Consider the following 19368-nt stretch of genomic DNA (forward strand, 5'->3'; position numbering starts at 1 on the left):
TGAAGAGATTGAGAGCACTAACCAGGCTCCGTGGTGCATGTCTATGATCCCAGCACTCAGGAGGTGGAGGCAGAAGGCTTGTTAAGTTTGAGGACAGTTTGGGCAACGTAGAGACCCTGCCTCAACAAGCATAGCAAACATGAAAAGGGAAAAGAAAACAGGACAGTTACAAAGGTAAAACAGTAATAGCACAAAGGAGAAGAGAAAGAAGACACAGTTCATTCCAGAATTCACATTAATCTGAAATACGGTACAGTTACAAAGTGAGTATAATCTCCAGAGCCAGTACTGAAAATAACGTTCTCAAAAGGGGGACTGGAGAAGTGCTAGACTATCGGAGGAAAGAGAAAATTCCAGAAGAGTAGGAGGGCCTCCAACAGTGGAACACCATGGTTTCTTCATTCTAGTCATCAGACTGGTGCGTTGATGGGATTTCAGTTACTGCTTTAAAGCGATAGTCAGATAGCATTTACTTTTTATTCTCTCATTGAGGGGGCATTGGGTTGTTTCTAGTGTTTGGCTCATGGGAATAATAGGAACATTTGAGTCCCAAGTTTTTTTGTTGTCATTTGAAACAGTCTCATTGTGTAGTTCTGACTGGCTTAGAACTCACTATGTAAACCAGGCTGACTTTGAACTCACAGAGATCCACTTGCCTCTGACCCCACATAGTGTGCCACTATGCCTGGCAAGCGTACATGTCTTTATATGGACTTACGTTTTACATCTCTAAGGATGGAAATTGTAAAAAAACCCAGTAACTGTGTCACACCTCTGAGACTCACTGGATTGTGTTCCAGAGTGACTGCAGAGTTTTAGAGTATGTACCGTCAGTAGTGTATGAGAGTTTCAGTTTCTGCACATCAGATTTGATTTTGTCTTATTCTGGTCATCCTTGTGGAAGAAATGGGATCTTACTGTTGTGATTTGCATTCCTCTGTTGCTAATGATGTGTCCTTGTGTGCTCATTGTCCATTTATGTATCCTCTTGAGAAATGACTATTTGTATCCTGTTGTCTTTTACTTGATAGTGAAAAATTTAAATAGTCTGAACACTTGGTCTTATCCTATATGTTTTGAAGATCTTGTCTGTTTTCTTAATAATATTGTTTGAAACACAAAGTGTTAAGTTGTGCTAAAATGTAGCTTACCTGTTTATTTTCACTTTTGTTATTGTGTCTTAAGAAATCATTCCCTAAGCAAAAGTCATGAAGGTGTATGCACATGCTTGTTTCTAAGAGTTTTATTTTTCTGTCTTGGTCTCCCCTCCCTCCCAGGGTTTCTCTGTGTAGCCCTAGCTGTCCTGGAACTTGCTCTGTAGACCAGGCTGGCCCTGAACTCAAGAAATCTGCCTGTCTCTACTTCCTGAATTCTGGGATTAAACTGAGCGCCACCACTGCCCACTTCCAAGAGTTTTATAGTTTAACCTGTTCCATGTAGATATTTGGTATGAGGAAATGAGACTCCAGCTTCACTCCTTTGCTTGTGGAGATTCCACTTTCCAACCCCCATTTGATGAAAAGTCTTCCTGTATTGAATTGTCTTGGTAACTTTGTCAGAAAATTACCATAATATATAGGTTTACTTTGGATTCTCTACTTTATCAGGATGTCTACCTGTCCCTATGCTTGTGCTATACTATAAATTAGTGTAGCTTTGAAGTAATATTGACATGGGGAAATCTTATGAGGGGCTGGAGAGATGACTCAGCAGTAAAGAACGTTGACTACTCTTCTGAAGGACCCAGGTTCGATTCCCAGCACCCACAAGGTGGCTCACAACTCTGGTTCCAGGGGATCTCATGCCTTCTTCTGGCCTCTTTGGGTACATGCAAATGGTACACAAACATGTATGGAGGCAAACATTCATACACATAATTTTATTTATCATGTGTGGTTGTCTGTGTGAGCATGGACATGTGTTCAGGACAAAGGATAATTTTGTGGGATTGGTTGTCTTCACCTTTAAAAGGATTCTGGAAATTGAACTCAGATTGCCAGGCTTGTGCAGAAAGTGCCTTGACCATCTGAGTGCTGCACCATCTTGGTGTTCATTCTTTTAACTTGTCAACTCATAAGGAAATGGAAATACAGAAGTGGGATAACTTCCATGGTCCCACATCTGTGAATGACACAACTCTGTTCAGTAGTATTCTAGCCATCTTGCTCCAATGTTGACTGGACTGCTACTTAATCTAATGTAGTTGCACTATAGGAGAACATAAAAGGTGTGTGATATTCAGAAGTGATGAAGGAAGGACTAAAATCATGTCCTTACTGTAGTCTTCAAGAGTTGATATTGGAGGAGCATACATGCTGTTGGATTAAGGAAGTTGCCACATTTGGGGAGTATGGGAGGAACTGGAGGGGAGAATAGAAGTGGCCCTTGATCAAAACACATTATATGCTGTATGAAATTCTCAAGCAATAAATAAAGTCTTGAAAGAAAGTGATAGTTGACCTTGGAATTCTTAGCTACCAAAAAGTGAATGAATGTATTTGAAATTGTTGTCCACACCTGAATATTTCATGTATGGCTACTTTGACTGCAGTTAAATGAAGATGCATGTGGTAACATTCCAGTCAAACAACTGATGTGCAGAATGAGCAGCTGTCATTTCATAAATAGTATAAATGTCTTTGTAAAAGCATACCTACCATTTTATTTGGTACAATAGTTATCAGGAATGATCTTTAATACTTTACTTTTGGATATATAATTTTCTATTCAGAATGTTATTTTGTTACCATGTTATTGAGATTACAAACGATGGTGCAATTGTGTTGGGTAAAGGCAGTGCTATTTTTTTCTTCTTTTTTTAGCGGAAGATCCATCCAAAAGCTATGTGAAACTAAGAGACTTTGTGCTTGTGAAGCTTTGTCAAGATTTGCCCTGTTTCACCCGGGAAAGATTAATGCAGGGATTCAGTGAAGATATGGCGATACAAGCACAGCAGAAGTTCAAAATAAATAAGGTATCTCTTGAATTTTTTTAAATTTTTTTATTTTTTGGTTTCTCTGTGTAGCTTTGTGCCTTTCCTGGAACTTGCTTTGGAGACCAGGCTGGCCTTGAACTCACAGATCCGCCTGCCTCTGCCTCCCGAGTGCTGGGATTAAAGGCATGCGCCACCACCGCCAGGCTGTATCTCTTTAATTTTTATTTCATAGGAGAGAAACATCTACATCTTTTAAGTACTTAACTAAACTAGTGTAAAGACTTTAAGATGTGTGGGACGCAAGAGTGGTTAGAATGTAGGTTCTGAAGTAACACTGCCCGGAACTTGGCTCTGTCATCAAGAACAGTTTAGTTTATGGTTTTGTAACTCACTTTCCTATTGACAGAATGAGGAGGGAATACACACTACACTGTACTGAGTACTCGCTTTCCTATTGACAGAATGAGGAGGGAATACACACTACACTGTACTGAGTACTCGCTTTTCTATTGACAGATGATGAGGGAATACACACTACACTGTACTAAGTACTCGCTTTCCTATTGACAGAATGAGGAGGGAATACACACTACACTGTACTGAGTACTCGCCTTCCTATTGACAGATGACGAGGGAATACACACTACACTGTACTAAGTACTCGCTTTCCTATTGACAGAATGAGGAGGGAATACACACTACACTGTACTGAGTACTTACTCGCTTTCCTATTGACAGAATGAGGAGGGAATACACACTACACTGTACTGAGTACTCGCTTTCCTATTGACAGATGATGAGGGAATACACACTGTACTAAGTACTCGCTTTCCTATTGACAGAGTGAGAGAATACATTTTATGTTGTGCTAAATATAATAAGCACATCAAAGATGAGTAAAAAGATCAACTGTGCTGACAGAATGGCTTAGTGGGTAAGGAGTTTGCTGCCTGGCCTAGTGACCTGAATTCAGTCCCCAGGCCCCACATGGTATAAGGAGATCCAACTCCAGAAAGTTGTCCTCTGGCCTCTAACATGCTCCTTGGTACAAGTTTTGTACCACCACCATCACCCCCATATGAAAATGCAGTACATCTTTGTAAAATTAAGCTTTCGGGGAAGATTGATTTTATGTGTATGGATGTTTAGCCTGCATGTATGTCTGTGCTATGTGTGTTCCTGGTACCAAGGAGATTGGAAGGTATCTGATCCCCTGGAACTGACAGTTGTGCGCCAGCATGGAGGATCCTAGGTCTTCTGGAAGAGCAGCCAGTGCTCTTAGCTTCTGAGCTATCTCTGCAGCCCTAAAACCAAGCTGGGAAGTGGTTCTGTCCCTACATACGTACTGGTAGAAAGGTGCTAAGAAAATGTGTAATTTTTATTTTCTATACTTTCTTTTTCTTTTTCTTAACACATTTGGGTCCAGGGATTAAACTCAGGTAATCAGGCTTAACTGCTCATATCTTTACCCACTGAGCCATCTCGCCAGCCCTCATTTTTTTATGCTCTGTATGTTTGTTTAAAGTTTAAAGTAGTAAAATAGGGATAGGGGAAACATGGGATGTCAAGGAAGTTATATATGTCAGTACATATTCATAATGAGAGTCAGGGCACTTCATGGGAAGGGCAGTGCTTTTTTTCCATTCAAATGCATTTTAGTGTGAAAATTCACGTTTTAACTAATAAAGCTAATGAAATTTCCTTTGGGGGTGTGTTTCAAGACAAGGTTTCTCTGTGTAGCCCTGGCTGTTCTGGAGCTCACTCTATAGTCCATGCTGGCCTTGAACTCACAAGAGATTCACATGACTCTGCCTTCCAAGTGCTGGGATTAAAGGCGTGCGCCACCACTGCCCAGTGATATTTCCTTCTTGATGCATTTAGCTCTTGCACTTCTTTCTCTAACTGTCTTGACAGGCTAGCCTTTAGTGAAAACTCTGAGGAGTGGTTAGGGATTGGATTATGAAATGCATGGGCATCAGTGTTCCTGATAAGAACAAGCCATTTGATGCTGTTGGCCACTCTGGCTTTGAGAGTATCACGTTCCTGCATTTCCTTCCATGCACCATTTTAACCCTAATTGTAACACTTCCACTAGTCTCTACTCTTCCAGATGCTTCTTAAATGTAACTCTTCTTCAGGCTTCTTTATACTCATTTTTTCTCATTCTACTTGGGAAATTTCATCCAAACTGTCAAATCTAGATTTTCTCCTTGAGCTCTCAGAATTATAGCCAAAGACCTGCTGATTACTTTCAACAATACAATGTGAACTGAAACTCCCTGTCTTCTGCTCTTTAATGACTTCCTATTTAAAATAAAGAATATATATTTAGAAATAATTTATATCTATTTACTATATCAAACCTATATTTATTGAGTAATTAATAGCTCAGCTTCTAAAGTGTATATGAACACTTTTTTAAACAAATGATGGTTTAACAAAAAAAGGAAACCGCTAAGTAGGGCATGCTGAGCTCATTGTGTCTGGATCTACACCTTGCTAATTTCAGCTTCCATCCAACTTTGTGCATGCTCTTGGCTTTGCTGAATTTCTTACAATTTCTCACGAATGCCAAATCTTACTTCTGTGTCCCTGTATAAATATTATTCCTTTTATAGGGAACACTTCCTCTGTTTTCCTGGCCAGATAGTACTCAGTTTTTTAGACTCAACTCACAACTCTTGTAGGAAGTTGAAATAGTTTTCCCACAGACTTCCTACAACTTTTCCTTCCCCTTCCCCCTCCCCTCTCTCATTTTCCTCTGCCATCTGGGGATTGAACCCAAATGCTAGGTAGGTGCATTACCACTTAGCTTTACCCTCAAGCCTTCCTTCATTCTGTCTTTTTAAGTGTCCCTGGGCAAAATTGGCTCTCTTACATATGTGCTGAACTGTTGAAATCCTCAACCTTTAGACCTGAGTTAGATGTTCACCTGCCTCTTTGTTCTCTGCTCTGTAAAAATCCAGTCATTTCATAGTTTCCCCCAAGTACTCCTTATACATCTCTAGAGTCCTTGTCTCCTCAGTAGTCTTACTTATGCTATTTGAGCTCATGTCTTTATTGTGTTTATTTTTCTGTGTATGTGTATATACCTGATCACATGTATATCACATGTGTGCAGGAGCCTGCAGAGTTCAGAAGAGGCCATAAGATTCCTGGAACTAGAGTTATAGCTGAATTTTAGCCTCCATGTAGGTGCTGGGAATTGATCCTGATCTCATAGCTTAGCTTTCCCCCCACCCCCTTCTTCTCCCCACCCTCTGTCTCTGGATCCACCCCCCCCCCCCTCTCTCTTCTAGGACCTCATGCGTGCTGGGCTAGTGTTCCACCAATAAGTCACAGCCCTTAGTGGTTTAACTGATCTAGCTACCCTTATTTTTGCACCATTTGTGTTCAGCTTATTTATTTACTTAAAATAGAAATTTGTGCACATCACCTTTGTTCCTATTGAAAAACTTGGTAGTGACTAGGTAGGAGTCTGGTTTTTAACCCTGTATGTCAGTCCCTTTCCCTGGTGTCTTCTTCCTGTTGCTTTTTTTTTCCCCCTCCAGCAGTAACAAGCTACTCTGTTCTAACTGTATATGCATGTGCGTAAGTTTACAGGCAGTGCCCTCCCATTTCTAGGATAATGCTTTCCTCGCTTTCAGATTCAGCTCAGAGGCTGGGGATATTAGCTCATTGGAGAACACTTGTCTAGGGTATGTGAGGCCTTGGGTTAGATACACACACACACACACACACACACACACACACACACACACACACACACGAAAAGGGAGAGAGGCTATGAGTCAGAGTACTCGGATTTTATTTTTCATTCTCACAAGAATTGTCTTCAACCATTTCCCACATTCCCAGGCTGTGCTACCATCATGTCCTAGAATACCTTATTCATTTGTTACCTACAAAGCTACTAGTTTCTTGAGTCAGAGACTATCTTATTTTTCCTCTACCAATCATCGTAACTCTTTGTCCACTACAGATATTAACTGTATTCTGTGTTCTTTTAGAAAAACTTGCTTTTTAATAGGAAAATGTCCACATTTTTCTTGTTTCATTTGTTTAGCAACATGCTAGACGGGTTTATGAAATTCTTCGACTGCTGGTAACTGACCTGAGTGATGCTGAACAGTACAGAAGCTACAGACTGGACATTAAAAGACGACTGATTAGCCCTTATAAGGTACGACTTTCAAGACTCATAAGCATCTGAGAGAGAGAGAGATTTTTAAGATTTCTATTGAATGTGTGTGTGTGAGTGGCTGCATGTGTGTGTGTGCACTGTATGATTATCTGGGGCCAGCAAGGACAGGAGTAGGGCATCCCCAGCACTGGAGTTAGGGGCAGGTGTGAGCTGCTGTGCAGCTGCGGAGAACTGAGTCTGGGTCCTCTGGAAGAGCAACAAGTGCCCTTCACCGCTGAGCCATCTCTCCAGCCCTATTTTTATTAATTTTTATTATGTCTGTGTATGTGTTGGAGGGGTATGTATGAGTGCAGGTGCCCCCAGAGACTGGAAGAGGGTGTTGGAGCCCCTGGAACTGCAGTTAACAGGAGATGGTAAGCTGCCCACTCGGGTGCTGGGAACTGAACTTTGGTCCTCTATAGTATCCAGTGCTCTTAACTACTGAGCCATCCCTCTATCCCATTAACTGTTAGATTCTGGTCACTGTTTAAGAAAGAAGAGCTAGGCAGTGACAGATATCATCCAAATCATTTCGTTAGATTGAAGAAGAAAGTATTGTTCCATTAGTTACAGAACTGTCATTTTATTTTTCCAACATGAGCTATAAATGTTTTTTTTAACCACTTAAAAACTGGCAGAGAGTTGTTGTTGTGTGTGCATGTGTACATCCTTTTAAAAACCCGAATGCCCAGACTCATCCTTAATAGATTATCTTACTTGTCCTTTCACATTTCTTGTTCAATTTGCCAGATATTTTTGCATGCTTTTTCTTAACAATCTCTTTAGAAGTTCTTTTTATACATTCTTTAAACCTTGATATGTATGGGATAGGAAATGGCTCCATCAGTAAAGCCTTATAAGCACGAGAACCTGAGATTAACTCCAGAACTCATGAAAAATGCTAGGGTGGTGCTCACTGCTTAATAATAGGAGATCTTGGGGAACTGGAGACAAGAGGATCCCTGGGGCTTGCTGGCCGGCCATCCTAGCTTAATCAGTGAGCTCTAGGACAGTATTTCTAGGAAGTATCCTATGTTATCCTTGGGCATCCTCACATACAAATACTCACATAAACACACACCTTAAAAAAAGAAAAAAAAAAAACAACCAAACAAAAAAAAAACAAAGGGGCTAAAGAAGATAGCCCAGCGGTTAAGAGCACTGGCTGCTCTTCCAGAGGTCCTGAGTTCAATTCCCAGTGACCACATTGGGGCTCACAACCATCCATAATGAGATTTGGTGCCCCCTTCTGGCCTGCAGGCAGAACACTGTACACATAATAAATAAATACATCTTTTTAAAAAAAAAAAATCTTTAAGCCGGTCGGTGGTGGCGCACACCTTTAATCCTAGCACTCGGGAGGCAGAGGCAGGCGGATCTCTGTTGATGCCAGCCTGGGCTACAGAGTGAGTTCCAGGAAAAGAGCAAAGCTACACAGAAAAACTCTGTCTCGAAAAACCAAAAGAAAAACAAAACAAAACAAGATTGGTAAACTGGTGTGGTGGCACATACCTGTGCTTTCAGCACTTCAGTGGAAGCAGGCTGGACCAAGAGTTCCGAGTCTTTGGAGGTGTGGCTAAGTTCATAGAGTGCCTGCATCTCTGGCATGCAGCCCGAGGTTTGACCACCACAACCACATAAATTGTGAACAGTGGGGCACACTTGTAATCTAAGCACTCAGACACAGGAGGATCAGAAATTCAAGGTAATTCTCAGCTACATAGCAAATTTGAGGTTAGCCTGGACTGAGACCTTGTCTCCAAACCTTAATTTATAACACATTTACACACATACAAAGTAGAAAATGTAGGGTTTTTGTTGTTTTGTTTTCAAGGCAGGGTTTCTCTGTGTAGCCCGGGCTGTCATGGAACTCAGAGATCCGCCTGCCACTGCCTCCCGAGGAATATTAAAATGCCGTTTTTAATAATTTTAGTACATTTAAAAATATTAAAATGGAGTTTAACTCAAGCATCAAGTTTGTTTCTTGTGTGGTGTAAGATAAAGGCTTATCTCTGAGAGAACATGGTGATGTTTGATCCCAGCTCTTAGGAGGTAGAGGCAGGTAGTAGGTTCTCCCGAGTTCAGCCAAACAGAGCCTGTCTCAGGTAGGTAGGTGGGTATATATATATATACTTATCCCGAGTACTTCGTTGCATTGTCTTATAATGTATTAGTACAGATTTGTTTTAAAGTAATGAGCACATTTGCCTGGTATTCCACAATTACAAATAGTTTCGCTTTAAGAGACATTTATTAGTTGTAGAATGGGCTCTTAATGTGGTTTGAGTTGTTTTTATTCCTTTTGAAAGACTAAACAGACTTAGAACTCAGAATTGCAGAGACTGTTAGAGATTGGATCCTGGCTTCTTGGCTCACTGTCCCTGACCTTGAACAAGTTGTTTAGCTCTGGCATTACTCTCCCTCCATCTAAGAACTTCTCTCAGAGTTGCTGGGATTACAAATTTATAGATCTAATTTTGGATCTCTGTAGGAAGTCAGCTTTTATTTATTTATTTATTTATTTATTTATTTATTTATTTATTTATTTATTTTTATTTTTAAGCCCAGGCTGGCCTTGAAGTAATTGTGTAACTGCTCATGACCTCGGCCTTGTGATCCTCCTGTCTCAACATCCTGGGTGCTGGAATTTAGGAGTTTACCCTACCCAGGACTTCATACATGCTAGGTGAGCACCACCTCTTTAGTACCTGCTGTAGTGAAATCACTGATGTGATCATCTAGACCACTCTGTCCAAAACCTGAGATAGATGCCCATGAACGGGGAGTGAGGAGGCGTGCTGGCAGTACCTGTCATTCTTCCCCATTCTCCAGTGCTGCCTTCCTGCGTCTGCCCTGTCCCTCCACTTGTGACGGGGACCTCGGATCTCTGTCTCAGTTGGCTTTGCACCATCTCAGGCATGGACTACTGCAGTAGCTACCAACTTAGTCCTGCTGGTGCCCATCCTGAGCTGCACTGCCATGATTAGCCTGACACAGGTGTCTTACATCAAACTGTTACCAGTTACTTAGTGCAAACGCCTCAGCATAGTAAGGTCAGTTTCTATAAAATAAGGAAGGCTTAATAAAATGTGCCGTGAGCTAGTAGACTCAATAGTAAATGCTAGTTAGTATTATGTATAAGTAGAACAGTTAAACTTAGTATGTCTATAAATACATACTTAGTAAGAAAACCTAGAAATGAGCACAGTGGCAGGAAACTGTCACTCTGGAATTGAAAACTATTATAATTAGTGCTGAGGCTGCAGCTTAACAGTAAAATACTTGCCTAGTATGTGCAAGACTCTGGGTTTGGTCCCCAGCATCACAAAACTCTTACAATTAGTGGTTTTACAAATGTGTATATAGAACATGAAAATACAAGAAAAACCATCTAAGACAGAGGGACTGACTGGAAGGTGGAATGAGGGACTATGCTCCACGTGCATTATATACATACATTGTGGCTGGACGTGGATCTCTGGCTAAGAGCACTGGCTGTTTTCTAGAGGACCCTGCTTGGATTTCCAGCACCCACATGGCTGCTTATAACTATGGAGTCTAACTCCAGCTCCAGGGGCTCCAACGCCCTCTTCTGATCTCTCTGGGTACCACATTCATACACAAAATTAAAGAACAACAAAAAACTGGATATGCGTGTGGTTTTTAATTTTAAAAAAGGATTATTGGCAGGCCTGTGGCACATGCCTATAATTCTGGCACTTGGGTTGCTGATGCAGGAGAATTGCAAGTTCAAGCCTAATCTTGGCTACAGAGCAAGATTATTCTTTAATGAAGTAGAATTATATTAATAGATTCTCTCAGACCAGTCTATGCTCCTGGAATAAATTCTACTTGATCATGATATATTATTTTATACTTTCATTATTGAATTTTTAGAAATAATCATTTTACAGTAAAATAATAGCTGTACATCATGTCAGTTATCTTCAATTAATTAATTAATTAAGTTATTTATTTTGGTTTTTCGAGACAGGGTTTCTCTGTGTAGCTTTGTGCCTCTCCTGGAACTTACTTGGTAGCCCAGGCTGGCCTCGAACTCAGAGATCCGCCTGGCTCTGCCTCCCGAGTGCTGGGATTAAAGGCGTGCACCACCACCACCCGGCCTTAATGTATTTTATTTATTTAAGAAATGTTTGAGGGGTTGGGGATTTAGCTCAGTGGTAGACAAGTGCAAGGCCCTGGGTTGGGTCCTCAGCTCTGAAAAACAAAACAAAACAAAACAAAAAAGAAAAAGAAAAGAAAAGAAATGTTTGAGTATCTCCACTGAGTAAGCAGGTACTCTAATGCTGAATTATATGCCCAGCCCTGGCAACTTGTTATTGTTTATAGTTTTTGTTTCTGATTAGTTTTTTGAGATCAGGTCTTGTAGCTCAGGATAGCGTTGAATTCCTGATTTTACCTCCTAAGTGCTGAGATTGTAAGTGTGCACCATCACTCCTAGCTCAGGGCTGGTTACTAGCCACATGTATGTATTTACCACCATTTGACACAAGTACTAGGTCTTGTTAACTCTTTAGAAGGTTTGCAATTCCCGTGTTTCCTTAATGAAGAACCTGCATAGGACAGAATTGGGCACATTGCCACTACTAATTTTTTAATTTATTTATTTTATGCGTGTGTGCCTAGGTTTATGCACAAGCCTGCAGAGTTTCAGAAGAGGGTATTGGATCCCCTAGAACTGGAGTTACAGGTGGTTGTGAGCTGCCATGTGGGTGCTGGAAATTGAACCCAGGCCCTCTCTAAGCACACTCAATGCTTTGAACTGCTGAGCCCTGGCTAGCCCCGCTACTTAACACTTAAGGCTTAAAATTGTAGCTGTATAAGCAAATGCTATCTTTGTCTAAAAAACAGTAATTGTTGCTTCTTAGAAAAAGCAGAGAGATCTTGCCAAGATGAGGAAATGCTTGAGACCAGAAGAGCTGACCAACCAGATGAACCAGATAGAAATAAGTGTGCAGCACGAGCAGCTGGAGGGGCGCTTCCAGGAGCTGGTGGAGGACTACCGGCGTGTCATTGAGCGGCTCGCTCAAGAGTGACTCGCCCCTGCTCCCCAGGACACCTGCAGATGGCTGTGCGTTGTGCTGTGAAACTTCTGATGACCCTAAAGTTATCTGTTGTTCTCCTTAGTGGAATATGCCTTCTGAGAGATTGTATATTTTAAATACTGTCTAGAGTTTATGAACATATATTGCATTAATAAAAGACGGCTTGTGAAATACCACTGCTCTCTTCTTTTTTTTTTTTTTTTTTTTTCTTTTTGGTTTTTTTCAAGACAGGGTTTCTCTGTGTAGTTTTGGTGCCTGTCCTGGATCTCGCTCTGTAGCCCAGGCTGGCCTCGAACTCAGAGATGGGCCTGGCTCTGCCTCCCGAGTGCTGGGATTAAAGGCGTGCGCCACCACCGCCCGGCCCACTGCTCTCTTAAAGAGTATGATAGGTGATTGGGGTGGTATATTAAGGTATACTGTGCTTAAGGATTTAAGATAAATCCTTTCAGTTTACTAAAACCTTATGTTTTTAGTTGTGTTCGGTAGTGTACACCTGTAATCCAGCTCTCAAGGCAGAAGCAGGACAGCCTGGGTTCCCATGTGAGACCTTGTCTCAAACAAAACCTAAAAATCAGCTGGAGAGAGGGCTCAAAGATTAGTAAGAGTGCTCCCTGTGCAGTTGTGACTGAATTTGGATGTCAGCACCCAGGTAAGAAACTGTTTGTCCAGCACATTCCTGCAGACCCAGCTCTGGGAGAGTGGAAACAGGAGGATTGCTCTAGGTTGCTGGCTTCCAGCCTAGCCAATAAAGCATAAACCCTGCCTCAAAGAACAGATGGAGCATCCCAGAGGCCCCCTGGCCCCTTCCTTTGGCCTCTGTGCACATACCCACAAATGAATATCTAAAGCCAAAAGCACCTTACATTTTAAAGTTTTAACTATTCCCTATCTTTAAAACCCACTTCTTTGGGTTTTCTTAGTAGTCTTGATTTTCCTGAATGGCATTAGTTTTTAATGTCAGCTTACAAGGTGATGGGTTTCTTATAGCATCTTCATGTGTGCTTTGGTTGGTCCTCTCTCCACTTCTGCTGCTTCCCCATAGGAGTTTTCTACTTTGGAAATTAGGTGGCTATGCTTAGAAAAACTCCTGCCTGTCTTAACTGCTTATTTTGGGTAAGGGAAACCAGAAACTAGGTGCACCCTAAAACCTCAATGTTTAGCATCAAATAATAACTGAAGATAGGTATTAGCACAAAATATAAGTAATGTAAACATAACAAATATTATAAAAATACAATTTGAACCCAGGATATGGTACATGCCTATCTTCTAGCACTCAGGAGGCAGAGCTAGAAAGGTCATGACTTAAAGCCTGCCTGGGCTGTGTGGCAAAAGCTTGTCACAAAGTAAAAAACTTACACCATGTGTAATATAAATGTGTATTTGTCAAGGATTTTCTATAAGATTATCATGGTGCTGAAATACAGCAAGAAGTTAAAGAAATGACAAATTATTATTTAATAGTCATTTCTAATGAAGTAGAGTAAAATAAACTGCTTATACAGAACTATGATAAGAGAAAGTCTGATGTTTAGAATGTACATCAGTAAACAAATGTTAACATCAAAAAACAGGTGTAAGGAGGCTGGAGAGATGGTTCAGCAGTGATCAACACATAGAGCTTACAGACCCCAGTTTAATACCCAGTGCCTGTATGGCAGCTCATAATTGTAATTCCAGTTCCAGGGGATCTGATGCCCTCTTCTGACTTCTGTGGGCACCAGGTAGGCATGTAGTTCACAGACATGCATGCAGGCAAACCACACATAAAAAAAAATCAAAACTTTTTTTAAAAATTGACTTATGCTATATTACTGACAGCGTGGAGTATAAAATTGAATATCCTAAATTTTTATGGGGAAAAAAAAACGGGCCACTGTGAAGATGTGTCACTCTGACTGGTTTAATAAAGAGATGAATGGCCAATAGCTAGTCAGGAGAGGACAGGTGAGATTTCCAGGGAGAGGGAGGAAGAGGAGCAATCTAGATGGAGATTTAAATTCACCAGCAGACTCGGAGCAAGTCGGACATGTACTGAGAAAAGATAAAAGCCATGTGGCAGAATGTAGATTAACAGAAGCAGGTTAATTTGAATTCTAAGAATTCATTGGGAAAAAGCCTAAGCTAAGGCCAAGCTTTTATAATAATATGTCTCTGTGTCACTTGTGGGCTGGCAGTCCAAGAAAGTCTGATAAGAAAGCTTGCTATACTAGCCATATCAACTACACTGCGTGTTAAAAAGACAGTAGGACAAAAATCTTCAAAGTTAAGCTACATCTAAGTTACCAGTCAAGTCTGAGAGCCAAAAAAAAAGATGGCTCTTAGAAATCCGAGACTAGAAAACTTACTTTGTGATGATGCTATTCAGAGACTCATGGGAGCAGCATAAAGGCAAAACCGAAGAGCATGAAGGATGGGAAACTCGAGAAGGGGGGTGGGCCAGGAGATGTAGCTCAGAGGCAGACTGTCTACCTAGCTTCAATATCCAGTGCCCAAAGTAGCTTTAAAACTGAAGTTTAAAGAATAAAAAGCTGTCACATTTGTAGGATGGTTTTTTTTTTTTTTTTTTTTTTTTTGGTTTTTCAAGACAGGGTTTCTCTGTGTAGCTTTGTGCCTTTCCTGGAATTCGCTTGGTAGCCCAGGCTGGCCTCGAACTCACAGAGATCCACCTGCCTCTGCCTCCCGAGTGCTGGGATTAAAGGCGTGCGTCACCACTGCCCGGCTTAGGATGGTTTTTGATCCATGGTTTGAATATGAAAGATCCTCCACAGATTCATGCACCAGATGCTTGGTCATATTATTTTTAGAAGTGAAGACAACTTCAGGAAGTTGGGACCAGCTAGAAAAACTAGACCACTGGGGTCATGTCCTTGTACATTATATTCTTTGGCCCTTTCTGGCCTCTTTGATTGCTTTCTACAACCAGAAGAATAAGCTTCAAAGCCACTCATACCTCTACCAGCATGATGTTCTGTTCAAGGACATGAGAACAGGACACCATAGACTCAACCTTCAATTATCATGAGCAACAACAATAAAAAGTCCTTTCCAACAGGTTGTTGCTCTCTGGTTATCATGCTACAACAACAACAACAAAAAGCCAAACTCAAGAATAGCTAGCTAAATCAAATATAATCGGTTATGTAGAAATGGATCGTGTCTTAATAAAAAGTTATAAACCGTAAAAAAAAAAAAAAAAAGCAAAATGAATCTGATTCCAATAAAAAGAAGCCCCCAGGTGGCAAGTGGATAGCCTGTCTGAGAATGAAACCAGTCCAAACCGGAATAGGAAATCAGAACTCCAGGGGAAGAGTAGGGGAAAGCCGAAGTGTAAACGCCATCAACTATAGCCGCATGGTTTTGCGCAGTACCTGAAAAGCAATGGTTGGAAGTGGTTATGGCGAGTCCGACTGGGGAAGCATAGGACGGGAAACCACTGCGTTTCATCATAAGCCTTGTGAGACGATAGGTCCATTTAAAAATACATGCTGTATACACGTTCCTTTGATATTAATCATATTTCTTTGTTTTGAGGTAGGCTTCACTAGGTACCCCCAGCTGTCTTTGAACTCATGTAGATCAAACTTCCCTGGAACTCACAGAGCTCAGCCTGCCTCTGCTTCCGGAGTGCTTTTTTTTTTTTTTTTTTTTTTTGGTTTTTCGAGACAGGGTTTCTCTGTGTAGCTTTGCGCCTTTCCTGGAACTCACTTGGTAGCCCAGGCTGGCCTCGAACTCACAGAGATCCACCTGGCTCTGCCCCGGAGTGCTTATTAAAGGTATATGCCACCACACATAAAACTCAGTTTAAGCATTATTGCATTCTTCAGTAGCAGGTTTCTATATGACTGTCAAAGAGAAAAATTAAAAGGCACAGAAAAATTCTAAGGCTTATCTGAAGTAAGCAAGCAGAGCCTTTACATGAGGGTGTATAACAATTAGTATTTCCCCAGACTTCACAAATACAGCAGAATTCACTAGGAGAAGAAACTTAACAACAGCCTGGTGTGATGAGCATGCCTTCTTTCAGTGCTAGCATTTGGGAGGCAGAGCAGAGAACATCTCTGAGTTCACCGCCAGCTTCGTCTACACAGTGAGTTCCAGGCAAGTCAGGGATACATAGTGAGACCCTGTCTCTCCACAGCAAACGAAAAACAGTAACACAAAACAACACTAATAATGATAATTTCCTTGATTCTCAAAGGAACCAATCTATCATGTACTTTATTGGCAAATATTTTAATGGGAATTTTTTCTACTAAAAAACTGTGGGTGGGTGAGGTGGCTCAGTGGGTAACGCTGCTTGGCATGAAGCACGAGAACCTGAGCTCAATACCAGAGACCCCACACAGTGAAAGGAGAAAACTGACTCCTACCCTTGCCTGTCTGACCAACACACACACACCCCAAGTGTTGGTGAGATGGCTCAGTGGTTAAGATCACTGGCTGCTCTTCCAGAGGACCCAGGTTCAGTTCCCAACAATCACAGGGTGGCTACAACCATCTGTAACTCTAGTTCCAGGGGATCTGCTGCCCTCTTCTGGCCTCCTCGGGCACCAGGCATGTGTGTGGTGCACAGACATACATGTAAGCACAACACTCATACACATAAACAGAGAAAAATAAACAAAAATGTCATTAAAAAACTAAAAGAAAAAAGTACTTCCATCCTAGACACTCTGGCGCCGGGAACAGCGGCCACTAGTGGTGCAGCTAATGCTCTGCAAGTTAACATAATTTGATGGCTTTTCATGAACCCTGGGAAACAGAAAGCAGTAGAAATGACATGGATTCACTTATGGATGAGTTGCTGTAAGAAACTATAAGGTGGTGGCGCACACCTTTAATCCCAGCACTTGGGAGGCAGAGCCTGGCAGATCTCTGTGAGTTCGAGGCCAGCCTGGGCTACCGAGTGAGTTCCAGGAAAGGCGCAAAGCTACACAGAGAAACCCTGTCTCGAAAAACAAAAAACAAAAAAAAAAAAAAAGAGAGAGAGAAAAAAAAAGAAACTATCAGGAGCTGGTGGGTGTCACACGCCTTTAATCCCAGCACTCAGGAGGAGGCAGAGGCAGGCGGATCTCAGAGTTTGAAACCAGCCAGCCTGGTCTACAGAGCGAGTTCCAGGACAGCCAGGACTACACGGAAGAACTCTGCCTCGGAAAAAACAAAACAAAAACGACAAGGAGTGCCTTAGACACAGTTAAACTATTTTTCAATTTCCAGTTTTGTTTACTGATACACCATTTACTATAGCCAAATTACAGAACCAGCCTGGATGCCCCTTTTTTAGAGGAATGAATAATGACATGTAGATACACACAATGGAGTTTTATTCGACCATAAAGAAAAGTGAAATTGGTTCATTTGGAAAAGAAAAATGGCTAGAACTGCAGATCATCATGTTAGGGGAAATAAACCATGTGATAAGAGAGGTCTAAAGGAACAAGAAAGGTTAATAAGTGGAAAGAAAGACAAATACACATTCGTTCTCATATGTGGAACCTAGATTTAACAGCATACACATATGACAGCCTGGACTTGAGAGCAAGTTCCAGGACAGCCAAGGCTGTGCAGAGAAACCCTGTCTAGAAGAACAAATGAACAAACAAGTATTAATACTTTTAAAAGGAAAAACACCTTCCCGCTATATCACAACGTACACAGATTGGAAAAGGGCTGCCTTTCCTGCAGCCTTCTCCCTGGCCCTTGTGGTCTCCTTGGAATTAGGTGGGGCCAGAGCTGCAGTCTGTGAGCTTTGCAGCATCTCCAGTTCTTCTGGTTTTTTTGTTTGTTTGTTTGTTTTTTTGTTTTTTTTTTGACACAGAGTTTTTTTACGTACCGTTGGCTTTCCTGGAACTAGCTCTGTAGACCAGGCTGGCCTCGAACTCAAGAAATCTGCATGCCTTTGCTGGGATTAAAACTGTTTGCCACAACCGGCCGACCCCTATCTCCAGTTCTTCATCTGCATTCTCCTGTCCATCCTAATGAAAGGGCAGTTGGAAATGTGCTCTGTTAAATCCTCAGGTCACCTAGACAGTCCTTTAAATGTGCAATTAACATTTGGGCAGGTGACCGTGCTGAAGTCTTCAGCTGCTCCGGTTGTCTGCGCGAGCCTCTGAATCGGCCTTTGTGAAGGCTGCGGGGCTGCCCAGCAAGGCTTGTTTTCCGTCTGCTCTGCAGCAGCTGCCGCTTGCCTTTCTTTATTCTTTATCAAGCAAAAGCAAGTGCCAGTGCTTGTGCATCAGATGTAGAGAATGCACTCCAGGCAGCGGACTCCTGAGGCTGGAGCTGCTGGGAGCGCGGAGCTGCTTTGCAGCATATGCCTTCTGCTCTGCATCCCCAGTCTCAGACTTGAATATAGAATTGGCCAAGGGAGGGAGCAAGTCTTGAAACGGGGTGGGGGTGGGAGTGGGGGTGGGGTGGGGTGTAGGTCTCAAGTGCACCATACAGCTTAGTTTTGCAGTCAGTGTGTGTGTGTGTGTGTGTGTGTGTGTGTGTGTGTGTATGTGTGGTGGTGGTGTGTGTGTGTGGGGTAGTTTTCTATTATCAAACCCTTATTTTGTAATTTCCACGTTGCAGCTCCCAGGCCCTTTCCTTTTCTGAGACAGGGTCAGTTGTATAGCCAAGGCTGGCCTTGAACTGCTAATCCTCCTGCCTCGGCAGACCAAGTACTGCTTACTAAAGTTTTTTGATTAACTGATCAAGGATTACAGTGTTTCATGCTTTTAAGAAGGAAATATTGACAATCACACGCAGCCAGGTGGTGGTGGTGCACACATTTTTTTTCCCTCGAGACAGGGTTTCTCTGTGTAGCTTTGGCGCCTTTCCTGGAACTCACTCTGTAGCCCGGGCTAGCCTCGAACTCACAGAGATCCACCTGCCTCTGCCTCCCCAGTGCTGGGACTAAAGGTATGTGCCATCACCACCCTGGTGCACACATTTAATCCCAGCACTGTGAAGCAGAGGCAGATGGATCTCTATGAGTATGAGGCCAGCCTGGTCTACAGAGCTAGTTCCAGGACAGCCAAGGCTACACAAACAAACTGTCTCGAAAAACCAATATTCAACCTCTGATATTAATGGCCAAATGAACTGCCTTACACTGTCCTAGGGGAACCACATGTTTCAAATCAAACACACTAAATATTTAACAACAAACAAGAGATTATGCCATGATGGAAAAACAT

At 41.9% G+C, this 19368-nt stretch overlaps 1 protein-coding gene across 2 annotated transcripts in view; it reads left to right on the forward strand.

Annotated features, from left to right (window-relative positions):
• Window positions 1-12357, forward strand: part of Hat1 (histone acetyltransferase 1) — a 54525-nt gene extending 42168 nt beyond the window's left edge. For both annotated transcript variants that reach the window (XM_059260683.1, XM_059260684.1), the window contains exons 9-11: window positions 2823-2974; window positions 7002-7118; window positions 12008-12357. In XM_059260683.1, the coding sequence (XP_059116666.1) occupies window positions 2823-2974; window positions 7002-7118; window positions 12008-12175 (437 nt within the window). In that variant the 3' untranslated portion in view covers window positions 12176-12357. The remainder of the gene's footprint in view (window positions 1-2822; window positions 2975-7001; window positions 7119-12007) is intronic.
• Window positions 12358-19368: the final 7011 nt, after the last annotated feature.

Source organism: Peromyscus eremicus, chromosome 4, assembly GCF_949786415.1.
Source record: "Peromyscus eremicus chromosome 4, PerEre_H2_v1, whole genome shotgun sequence".
Lineage (NCBI taxonomy): Eukaryota > Metazoa > Chordata > Mammalia > Rodentia > Cricetidae > Peromyscus > Peromyscus eremicus.